This window comes from Euphorbia lathyris, chromosome 6 (assembly GCF_963576675.1).
Source record: "Euphorbia lathyris chromosome 6, ddEupLath1.1, whole genome shotgun sequence".
In the NCBI taxonomy this organism is placed as follows: domain Eukaryota; kingdom Viridiplantae; phylum Streptophyta; class Magnoliopsida; order Malpighiales; family Euphorbiaceae; genus Euphorbia; species Euphorbia lathyris.
This window is the reverse complement of record NC_088915.1, coordinates 33,957,576-33,970,393: the sequence shown is the minus strand read 5'-3', so window position 1 is coordinate 33,970,393 and position 12,818 is coordinate 33,957,576. Positions and strand designations below refer to the sequence as shown.

The 12,818-nt window shown below is 34.9% G+C and overlaps 1 protein-coding gene across 1 annotated transcript; it reads left to right on the top strand.

Moving 5' to 3' along the window:
* The first annotated feature begins 458 nt into the window (after positions 1-458).
* Positions 459-8,454, top strand: LOC136232786 (transcription initiation factor IIA large subunit-like). The gene is made up of 11 exons (XM_066022196.1): positions 459-850; positions 1,039-1,209; positions 1,516-1,728; positions 1,832-1,883; positions 1,958-2,016; positions 2,651-2,767; positions 6,735-6,866; positions 7,582-7,645; positions 7,750-7,916; positions 8,000-8,083; positions 8,187-8,454. Exons 1-11 carry the CDS (start codon positions 725-727, stop codon positions 8,208-8,210), a joined length of 1,209 nt encoding a protein of 402 aa, XP_065878268.1. The 5' UTR covers positions 459-724; the 3' UTR covers positions 8,211-8,454.
* The last annotated feature ends 4,364 nt before the right edge of the window (positions 8,455-12,818 follow it).

Genomic DNA, 12,818 nt, shown 5'->3' with positions numbered 1-12,818 from the left:
ATTCTAAGCAACTTTAATTCTTCAACTTTTTTATTTTGAGATCATTTAGATGAATTTTGGAAAAGAGAGAGAAAGTTAATGTTTAAAGAGAGAAAGTTCCAAAAAAGATGATTTTCGAAAATTGAAAATGTAGTTCCATAGAAAATATGACATTGAACAACTTTAATTCTTGAAAATTTTCATTTTAAGGTCGTTAAAGATAGTTTTAATAGCATTAATCTAAGTGTGAAACCTCAATCCTCGTTTTGACAAAAAATAAACCACAATCCTTTATCTGAAAATTAGTGAAACCATAAGGGTTTTATTTGAAATTTACCCTAAAAAAACGAACACTAAACGCAATCCAAACGGGTCTCCTTATTCTCATCCGGAGGAAAAAATCTGACCACTGCAGATCTCGACACGTGGACCCACTCCATATAATCGGATGCAAACCTATTTATATTCCACTCTTTATTCTTCTTTCTGGTCCGCCTCTCTCTCTCTCTCTCTGATCTCTCTCGTCGCCGTTCTTTATCCCTCTCCCTCTGTGTCTCTCTCCTTCTCCGCCCACATACACACCACTCCACACCTTAGTTCGTTCTCTCTCTAACCATATCTCCATCTCGAGTTTGTCTGCAATTTTTTTTTTCTTTCCGAATTTTCTTTAGAAAATATAGAGGGGAAAAAGAGAATTAGTCCAATTGAAATTTGTTCTTCTTACCGGAGGAGAGAATTTGAGGTAATGGCGATATCGTCGACCACCAGCTCGGTCTACATCCACGTTATTGAGGATGTCATCAATAAGGTCCGCGAAGAGTTCATCAACAACGGCGGGCCTGGCGAGAGTGTCCTTAATGAACTCCAAGGAGTAAGCAATTCTCAGACTCCATTTCTTTTTATCATTTTGGGTCAGGTTTGAATTCTCGTGTTAGAGTTTTTCTATTTTTCTTATTTTTGAAAGGGATTAGCGCACTTGTCTTATTGTTCGGATCTGATTTTGAGTTTAGGGTTTTTAGATTAACATTTTCATGATTTTGGAAAATGTGTTGTTGCTAGCTTTGGGAGATGAAGATGATGCAAGCGGGGGTGGTATGCGGGCCAATAGAGAGGTCAACAGCACCTAAACCAGCTCCAGGCGGTCCAATTACTCCAGTACACGACCTTAATGTACCTTATGAGGGAACAGAGGAGTATGAGACTCCTACTGCTGAGATACTCTTCCCTCCTGTGAGTACTTGTCCACTCTGTGATGACAATGGTGATACGTGTCCCTCTACTGGAGGATAAAGTTTTTGATACTGCTACTTCAATTGATTATTATTAAGTATAATTGGTATAGAGATATATATCAAATTTTAAGTTCAATTTTCAGACCTTTCATGTTGAGTTTGTTATTAAGTAAGAAGCTCAACTTTTTAATTCAGCGAGCATTCTTCTACCTAGCAATTGTTGCAATATGCGACTTTTTGACTGGTTTGCTAGTTTTGCTACTTGGGTTTTTTGTAAATTTAACGTGGATTTCTGAATTTCCAGACCCCGCTGCAAACCCCCATTCAGACACCACTACCAGGAAGTGTGCAAACACCTTTACCAGGCAATGTGCAGACACCTTTACCAGGGAGCACGGAGAACTCTTCTATGTATAATATTCCTACTGGAAGTAGTAGTGATTATCCCACCCCTGTAAGCGATACTGGTGGCAGTACTACTGCTGAGGCAAAAACTGGGAGGCCAAGTCCCTACATGGTAAGTAACTTCTCTGTACCAGAAGTTTGTATGTGCCATTACATATTTCATCAGTTGGTTTTGCCATTGATATGACTTTTCTATGCACATTGTCTTCCAATAGCAACCTCCTTCCCCTTGGATGAATCAAAGGCCCCCTCTAGATGTTAATGTTGGTAAGTTTGCTGTTAGATTGGTGAATTACACGTATGCTTACTATTCCTGACTAATTTGTGCAATATTGTTCTAGCTTATGTTGAAGCACGGGAGGAAGCAGAAAGAGGATCTTCTAATCAACCCTTGACACAGGTATTGTTAGTTGTCTTCTTATGTATCTTCTAATAGGATCTCGTCACAGGTGAAGTCTGTTCACCGGAAAATCACCTTGATTTGTGAGAGATCACCCAACTCCCTGAATTATTATTTTGACTGTAAAAGCATGCCCCTTTATTATTCAAAATCGTCTATTTATAAAGAGACTAAAGATTACACAGGAAAGAGTCCAATATAGGAAAACTACTAAGAGACCTAATTAAATCTGAATTATAAATAAAGAAGGAATAAACTAGCTAAGGGACCCACTCAAAATAAACTACTAGAATTAAAACAAATAATAAATAAGGAAACTTAGGCAGCTTTAGAACTCTGCCTTCTTAGCATTTGCATCGACGATACTGCCTAAATAAAAGTAAAGCACATTGAATTGATATCTTTCCACGATATGTCTACAGTGAAATTCCCGAGCTGTTGTCTGCTTCTACATATTGAAACTGCAAGAACATTGTGTATTTTTTCTTTGAGGAAAATTTAACATTCAAATATATATGAATTTAAAAAGTTCGTATTCTTACTTTTGTTCATTTTGGTTAGTCTATATAATAATGACAACATAGTATTATTACTTTAGTTGGTTATCTGTTCTTAACATTGTAAAAATTTCCAGGACTTCTTCATGATGTCTTCTGGAAAGCGCAAGCGTGAAGATTTTGCTGCACAGTATAACAATGGATTCATACCCCAGCAAGATGGGGCTGGAGATATACCCTCTGAAGTTATACAGGTTGAGTTGCACTTCCTTCTAATTAATCTTGAAACCCATTACAAACTAAAGCCTGCTGCTTTTTTGTTACCTATTTTATGTAATTTTTTTTTTACTTATGCTCTATTTCTTGGTTTTGAACTTGTTCATCATTAGTTACTGTGTGCGGATTTTCAATTTGAATTCTTGGTTTCCTTTTCTGATCCTGGCTTAGTTCTTTTATAGTATCATTTTACTATGGTTCTGTTTTGTTCTATCTTCTTTCTATTCTTCATTAATATGTTGATTTTTGGATCATCAATTACTCGTCTTCTACTATGCTGTTGTTATTCACAATCAGTATTCCAGGCCATATGTTTTATTATTAATATGTGGATCATGGAACTTCTGGCCCTAACACCATGAACGGAGCATTATTCATTCTAATCTTATACCCTCATCATCCACGTGTAAATTCTGCTTATTAATGATTAATTTACAAATGTTACTCTTGTTCTTTCTGTGCCTTTTGGCATTGGTTTCATATTTATTGCCGGCCCTTGTAAACTACTGGCACTACGCATTGCCTTTGCTGATCTATAATTATAGTATTAAAGCCTCTCCTATTTATCATATTTATTAGCTTAAATTAGTTCAAATGGTTTCTTGACAATAAGTTCTCAATGTTCGTATATATATATGTATGTATATATATTAAATGTTGCCTTTCTATTGTCTTTGAAATTATAGAAATCTAATTATGTTTAGCACAGTAAATAAATGGTTGCTAGTATATTTATTTTTATTATATATGGAGTCTTTTGATGAAATGAAAATAGATAGTTTTCATCATTTTCATGATTTAGAAAAAAGTTAAAAGAAAATATAAAATTGTATTATATTTGATCACTAGCAATCCAAGGAGATAAGTTGGAACATTTTATTTAATTTTTTGAATTTTACACTCAATAGCCAAGGTTTAGATCTTGCACAGGCAGTGATTCATGCATATGGAATTTGTATAGTACTGTATTGTGAGTTTGTAACAGCTGCAGATGTTGCGTGGAATCATGTTTATTTATTTTTGTGGGAAGCTAGATGGTTCTGTAAGCGTGCTACCTACTTAGTATGCATTGTTGTAAGACCTTAAGCAATATGGAGTTATAGAACTAGTTATGATTATGAAGTCATCCTTGACCCTTTCCTTCTATCAGTTGAAGGATTTTCCAATCTTTATATTTAATAACATTAAGTTTTAGTTTCATTCATTTAATGTGTCATATTAACAGCTTGAAACTTAAATGCATATTCCTTTTTGAGTTTTTTCTTCCCCAGAAGGTGTGATCTGCCAGTGTTTGGTTTCCATCAATCTGAGATTTCTGTCTAGATGATGATTCCCATTGCTATCACAATGACCCAAATATGTCAGTTGACATCAGTAGGACTGGTCTTAGTATATGGCATGGTTTCTAAACTCAAAATAGTAGGACTGGTCTTGGTATATGGCATGGTTTCTAAACTCAAAATGAACTCATATGTATCAACATTCTAGATCAAGTTTTGAACATTGAACACCCGAGTCATCCTTTTTCCAGATAACACTGAAGTTTGATTCAGAAAAAAAGGTTATATAATGAGTAAAACTTCGTTAGAACTCATTCTGGTTATGTTATGGGTGATTGATGTAGAACAACAGTTTGCTTTGCAGACTTCCAAAGTTGAATGTTTTGGATTGAAGTGAGCTTATGCATATGATGGTCACTGAATTTATTCTTGGAGCTCTTGAAGTATGAAATGAATTAATCTCTCTCTCCATTTTCTCTTCCTTCTTTTGACTCCTTCACTTGCTGTCTATCAATGCCTATTTGACAAGCAAAGCCTTTATCACATGACATGGATTTTGTTTTCAATGTCATGGAGTGTTAAGAAGATGAGTGATAGCAATGCAATGTATTTGGCCATGAAATGAAGCGTTCTTTATTAGTTGTTTGAAATACAATGGATTTGAATATTGCATAGATTTTCTAAGGAATGTGAATATTGAAATTATGGCCTCCTTTTATATATAAAGTAAAACTAATCTCACCTACTTGAGATCACTATGCCTGGGATTCATTTGTAATGTATAATTTTGGGTTTGCATTTTCTGTTTGTTATTAATGGCATGTTTGATGAAGAAAAGAGAACGAAACAATCTTGGTGACTCTTGTAGTTGGTCTTCCATTAGGGATCTCCATCTGACTGTTGATTTACAAATTTCGCCCATTATTTTTCCGTTTACACTATGCAATATGCATGATACTAAGAGAGGGAGAAGATGGGAAAATTCTTAGTCTTCTTTGTTTGGACGTGCATATATATATATACACATACGTATAAAGAAAAAATTCTTAAAGAAATTAAAAAAAAAATAATTAAAAATAAGTGTAAATATTTAACAAAATTATCCTTATCATTCAACAAGGTGAAATGTTGCAGGTCCAAAAATTAGGGTATAAATAACTGATTTCATCTATTATAAGGAGAACGATTGGAAAAGTTACTATTTATTTCTCGATTCCCTTCTGAAAGTAATTTGAAGTTAAAACAAGTTAAGAAAGGGTATTCACCTCCCTTCTCCTTGGTTTACCCTCTATACATGCATCATGCATAGGTTTAGTGACCAACCACTGGTTAGGAATAGCTCATTCTTTCTGGCTGATGATAAATTATAACGACTTTCAGGATTGACAAATGCTCTGTGGGTGGGGGAATGGGTGGCATAATGCTTGAGGATGAAGTAGAACTTATTTTAATTTCTATAAATGTAACTTTTTGTGAGACAATGATCAGAAACCTAGTGCAATTACATAATGTTTGCTTTCTTTGAAAAGTGAAATTAGCAATCAGAAGTGACAACCTTGCCTTTTACCTCGTCTTTCTTTTGTGTGTGCGCGCTCGCGCTCTATGTAATAGTCATATGGGGTTTGGCTGTCTTGGTATAAGCTAAGTATTTCAAGTGGTTTGTTTTATCTCAATTCTTGAATTGTGTAGCTACAACTAGATGCTTGATTTTAGAGATAACAGTTTGTGGATTTTGCTTTACAGTCTCATAATCCTTCTCCTGAGCTGCAAAGAAATGTGGAACACATTTTAAGCTGTAATGGATTTTTGTGAATTTGAAGGCTCGTATTTAATACATGGCCTAGAGATGTCATTGAGTGGTCTCGTTATAGTCTTCTGAATAGCTTATGAGTCATTTATCAGTGGTGCGATAATAAGCATGTGCTTGTATGGCTGCAAATGAAATACTGATATGAGCGTTACGAAGTGGCAGGTTATCGAAGTTGAGAAATGGTTGCTAGTATGAATCTTGTGAATTTGAAGTCTCGTATTTAATATATGGCGTAGAGATGTCATTGAGTGGTCTCATTCTAGTCCTCTGAATTACTGGTTATAGCTTACGAGCCATTTATCAGTGGTGCGATAATAAGCATGTGTTTGTATGGCTGCAAATGAAATACTGATATGAGCGTTACGAACTGGCAGGTTATCGAAGTTGAGAAATGGTTGCTAGTATGGATCTCTATATTATGATATCTCAATTGCATACAAATTACTTTAAATGATCGATGTCCATTCTATATTTCTAAATGGGTTCTGCTCTTGTAACTTATAGCCTTTTGGGTGATGGTAATTGTCAGTTTCACAATTGAATTTTGACTCATTGCTCAACTTGTAATAATCGTTTCTTTCTTTGTTGTGATCTAAACTTGCTACTTGCGATTTAGGATTATAGCCTGTATATCCAGTTTTGGTGTTCTTATGCATCTTTAAACGAGTTATCTATCTTCTTGTTGCTTATATAGCTCTGGGCACTGTTGTGTGTCTGTCAAACAAATAAAAAATAAATCTATACTAGGCTACTAGCATTATTATATAAATTTTCACAGTTTACTTAAACTGTCTATCAATTTTGTACGTAATATGAGAAACATGCTTATTTTCTTTATTATGTCAAAATATTTAGGCAAACCAAAGAAATGATTCCCTTGTTGGACATGGCACGATCACAACTGCAAATAGAAGGTGGAGTTCAAAGATTCCTCAACTGGATGGGCCCATGCCTGATCCTTATGATGATGCGCTTTCAACTCCCAATGTACGTACTCCTGAAATACCAAGACGCTAACTACTATCCAGTTGAGAAATTTGTGCATTACTGGTGTTAATACTGTGCATCCTTATTTTTACCTGGTCTTAGTTATTAGTATCTCTGTTTCCTGAAAGGAGGAAGAACTGTTTTCCGTTCTTCCATTTCATGCCCTCTACAAATTATAAACTGTCCTAATGTTATATCCAGAAATTAGAATTCTATGATATTCTAGTCACATATCAAAACCATTGGTATTGGAGCAGTTTTCCCCAATTAACACGGTTACATTTGCAGACATGCTTATGTCCTTCATTCATTATAGGTGTTTTTTCAGTTGCTATGACAAATGCTGGCTTGAAATTTCTTAAATTTTTGGTTGGTTAGAATAGAATGTTACGAGCTTCTTTATCAGATGGTCGATAAGTCATTGTATTCGGATGCTGCATAAAATTACTTTTTGCATGATGTACTTTGTAGGAGTTTGATGAGATAATTCATTATTGGTGCCTTTTCAGTTGCTATGAGAAACACTGCTTGACATATCTTTATTTTTTTGGTTGATTAGAAAGATGCGAGCTTGTTTGATAGATGACAAGTCATTTTTTTTTCCATATGCTGCACAAACTTACTATTTGCATGAGTTTGATGAGATAATGCATCTTGTCATTTGCTTACTGGAATGATGCTTTTGTCAATTTTCTTAAAAATTATTTCCTTGAAGATCTACAATTATCAAGGCGTTGTGAGTGAAGATTACAACATTGCAAACACACCAGCTCCTAATGGTAAGTCTGTGAAAAGCATACAAGGTTTTTGTTTCATTGTGTTAAGCACCCCAAGAATGTATGTTTGTGCATGTTTATGGTTTCACTATCTGCTCCATCCCCAGACCTACATGCAAGCACACCTGCTGTTGTCCCTCCAAACGATGTGAGAGATGACGACGATGATGATGAGCCACTGAATGAAGATGACGACGACGATGATGATTTGGATGATGTGGACCAAGGAGAAGATATGAACACTCAACATTTGGTTTTGGCTCAATTTGATAAGGTACTTTTCTCTCTCTTTCCTTGTAGTATATATATTTTTGGATCAGTGTTTAATGTTTTCCTTGTTATGTAAATTTTGGACAGGTGACCCGTACTAAGAGCAGGTGGAAGTGCACACTCAAGGATGGCATTATGCACATAAACAACAAGGACATTCTGTTCAACAAGGTGAGTTACTGAGTGTATGAATGAAGGTACAATCTGCCCAATATCAAATATTTGAATTGTAAAATTTTGATAATGGTCCTTTGTTTGTTCGTTCGTTATGCAGGCAAGTGGGGAATTTGACTTCTGAGTAATGATTTTGTTAAGGCTTTATCATCAACTGTTTTAAGACCGGAAATTCAGAGGTGTTAATGGATGTTGCATAATTTTTTTTCAAATTGTCACGTGAGGTGGAGAAGTGAGTGAGATGAATGATTTAATTAAAAGACTAGACTGGTTGGCCTATTTTGTACATAAAGGAAGAGCTTTTTCAGGCAACTTTATGAGTTTAGTATCATCATTTCTCTAATGAAAATCTGTAATTTTGAATGCCATTTTCTTTGTTCTTAGTATTGGATTGAAGTCGATTTTTTTTAGAATTGGACTAGAACAAAAATTCATTCCAATCCAATTTGGTGATATGGATAAATACCTAGATATTTATACTTCTAATAATAAAATTAAAAATACAGATGTATCATTTTATATAACTTCCACTAAATAATACATATTCATTACTTTTAAGAAAATATAAACAAAAAATTTCAAATTGTTTTTACGAAATAACAATAATTTAAAATATCATATACTAATTTGTAGTTTCCATTTAGTTGTGTAAGACCAAATTGTTTAAAAAAGAAATTTGGCTTAATACATGAGTGAATGCATAAGTGTACACGTTAACTTGTTAATTTTTGTCTTTTACATCTTGAACTTTTAATTAAACTTATTACACACCTCAACTTATCTCTTTTTGTAACTTTAACACCCATTGTTTTCTTATTTGCTTTTGACCATTAAAGCTTTGTTACACACGGAACATTTTTAGGATTTTTGGACTTTCATGTTAAACAGAAGTCGCACACTTTTTGACATAGATCCACACATTCTTACTCTTAAATTTTGTTAGGGTGGGTTATAACATACATTTCAAAATGTGTATCGAAGGACCTAATCACTTATATAACAACTCCACGCAGTTCAATGTGGTAATATTTAATTAAAAGGTGACACCTAATTTTAGGGTTAATTTAAAAAAAAACAAATATTTATGGTTACTGATTTGCAGATGAAAAACTGTAAATTTTTTTTTTTTTTTTGTCAAAAAGAGAATTGTGGTTATCACTGTTAACAAATTAAAGACTTGACCTAACAATATCAGAAATAATGACGTGATAAAAAAAACATTTTTGTCCAATTTTTTTTACTCTTTAATTTTCCAAAGCCAATTTTTTTTTTTTAAATTAATTGCTTCTTCTTTTCCTCTTCAGGAATTCTAGAAAAATTCGGGAACTCTAGTTGATTAGAATTCCCTATGAACTCCAGATCTGGAATTCGTTGGAACTAATCGGTTGGAATTCCCAAGGAATTCCAGATTTGGAATTCTATTTGACTGTAATTTCAGAACTGGAAATTCTGAAATTCTAAAGGAATTCCAGTCGACATGATTTTTGAAAAGAATTTTGGATATGGAATTGCAGAAAAATCTAGAATTCTTTCAGGAAATTATAGATTTTTCTGGAATTGCAGATTCTTGAATTGGAATTAAAAAATAAAATAAAGGAGAAGGAAAAGAAAGTGTTATAGGTTAATTTAAGAGAATCGTTTTATTTCATCTAAAATAGCAAAAACAATATCGGAAAATGAAAAAAAATATTGATCTCGGCGAGACGGGTCTGTCTCGCTAAAACAAAATTTTTTTGCCCCGTCTTGATGAGACGGATCATGGTCTCAACAAGACGGGGTCATGATGCTATTTTTGTGGCACCCAGTTATGCATCCATTATCCAAGTTTTTTTGGCTCCATCTTTGCAATCAATTAGTGGTAATGACTATTCCAAAACCCAATCGAACTCTAAATCAACTCCTACAACAAAAACTCAACTCTTTCTTTGAAATTAATCTTTGAAATTCCCTTATTCTAAACAATCAAGCTTCATTTTTAAAGCTTTAGTCTTCATTTTTAAGCCTTTATTTCATTTCTCAAGCCTCCATTTAAAAAAAAAATCAAGTTTATACCTATCCATCATTGTCATCTTCACAAAAAATTACAAGCTCGACATAAATTCCAAGTTTCCAAAACACATTTGCTTCTATATTCTTTTAATTCCCCATTTGATCAATCACAACAATTGTCATCCACAAATACGAGATTAATTTCACCTCCAGACACCGATGAGTCCTCAATTCATACTATGCTTCAAGTTTGTTGTTTTCAATTTCAACTTTGTTAATAATTTCATTCTTGTTCAATTAAATTACGACTAATTGCTTTTGTTAAACATAATTTCTCCATGAAATTAATGTAGCTTTTCAGTTGTTTTATCGCTTTCTTTTTCGATTTCACAATTTGTAATCAAGACAATATTTACAAAATCAATAAAAGAATTTTTTTTTTCAAAAATCCTTGTGTTGATTTAGTCTTTTTCATAGTGCCATTACCTGAGCTAGTAAAACTCTTTTATAGTGGAATTAGAAACCCAAAAAAACTTTTATTTTTCAATCATTGAATTCTTCATCCAATCGTTTTATTTCTAGAAGTTATGTTTAACGTGCAGTTTACAACTCGAAACCAATAAAATTAATTAGGAATTAATTCCCTGGCACACCCGCATTAAATCCGCACGAGTCAATGTTGAAATAAGCGTATTCGCAAAATAACGCCAATAATTTTTGGCATGCCCAATGGAGCGTATTCCGTGTCTGGAGCTAAAATAATTTTATTCGTAAATTTGGATTTTGAGTATACTAATAACCAAGCAGAATATGAAGTTCTAATTATTGGACTTGAAATTCTAATTGATTTTGGAGCGAAAGAAATTAAAATTTTTGGTGATTCACAATTTATTATTTGACAACTAACGGGGAGTAAGAATGTTCAAGCTTATCATTGATGTCGTATTTTGCATTCACACTTCAACTTTTGGAGGAATTTGACAATTTTAGTCTAGAGCACATACCAAAAGACGATAATTGGGAGGTAGATGCTAGCTCAAATTTCTTAAGGCATGAGAATTTTCAAGGAAATGATGTATAAAATGATCCTTATCAAAAGGCAAGAATACCCATCTACGGCAAAGAGAGGTGTCCAATTTCAGTCATTTAACATCAACGTCAATTTAGCCCAAGATTGGAGAAAACCATTCATCGATTATCTCGATAACCCATCTCAAAAGGTAAAATATTCATTAAGCACCCAGGCTTGAAATTACATGTTATTAGCAGGTGATTTATACTGAAAAATCTATAATGGAATGTGGCTGAAATGTCTTGGATTCCCAAAAGTGATGAAAGTAATGAAACAAGTTCACGAAGGCATATGTGGAGCTCACCAGTCGAGAATAAGGATGAGGTGGCTCATTAATAGGCATGTATATTTTTGTCCTACAATTTTAAGGGATTTCATTACATATGTCAAAGGTTGTAAGAAATGTCAATTATATGGCCAAATCCAACACGTTCCGTCAGAAGAATTACACTCGGTCGTAAAACCTTGACCATTTAGAGGTTCGACAATCGATTTAATTGGTAAAATATTTTCAGCTTAAGGAAATTGCTTTATTACAATTTCTACATATTATTTTTCCAAATGGGTCGAAGCAGCATCAACAAAAAAAGTTGAGCAATAAGACGTGATCCAATTCATCAAAGATAATTTAGTTCATAGATTCAGAATTCCAGAATCTATCACCACAGACCAAGGAACCATGTTCATAGGTGATGGTAGGAAGGAGTTCATGGAGTTCTATGGAATTAAATTAATTCACTCGACATGTAACGACCCGGTCCGGAGTGGGTGGTGATGGGGCAAGAAGGCCTGAGCAAGGAGCGGCCCTAAGGGATGGCGACGGGGGCAGGAATGAACTGAATCCCACATCAGAAATGGAGAGGGAGTGATTGGGGCTTATTAGTAAGATGTGAATCCAATACATGAAGACGCGTTTTAAAGCCGTGAGGCCCAAGGTGTTGGATTTGGGCCAGAGCGGACAATATCTACATGGTATTGGACCAGGGTGTTACAACCTGTAACGACCTGGTCCGGAGTGGGTGGCGCCGGGGCAAGAAGGCCTGAGCAAGGAGCGGCCCTAAGGGATGGCGATGGGGGCAGGAATGAACTGAATCCCACATCGGAAATGAAGAGGGAGTGATTGGGGCTTATTAGTAAGATGTGAATCCAATATATGTAGACGCGTTTAAAGCCGTAAAGCCTAATACGTTGGATTTGGAACAGAGCGGATAATATCTACATGGTATTGGATCAGGGTGTTACAATTGGTATCAGAGCCGACTCTCCACGTACGATGTGTGGTTCGGGGACGAACCAGGCGGAAGCTGGTGGGCCTGTAACGACCCGGTCCGAAGAGGGTGGCGCCGGGGTAGAAGGCCTGAGCAAGGAGCGGCCCTAAGGGATGGAGATGGTTCAGGAATGAACTGAATCCCATATCGGAAATGGAGAGGGAGTGATTGGGGTTTATTAGTAAGATGAGAATCCAATATATGCAGACACGTTTTAAAGCCGTGAGGCCCAATGTGTTGGAATTGGACCAGAGCGGACAATATCTACATGGTATTGGACCAGAGTGTTACACGACACCCTTTTACGCTCAAGCAAATAGACAAGTCGAAGCTTCGAATAAAATCTGATCGGAATCTTGGAAAATATGTTAGAAGATAATCCAAGGGAATGACACAATTTTTT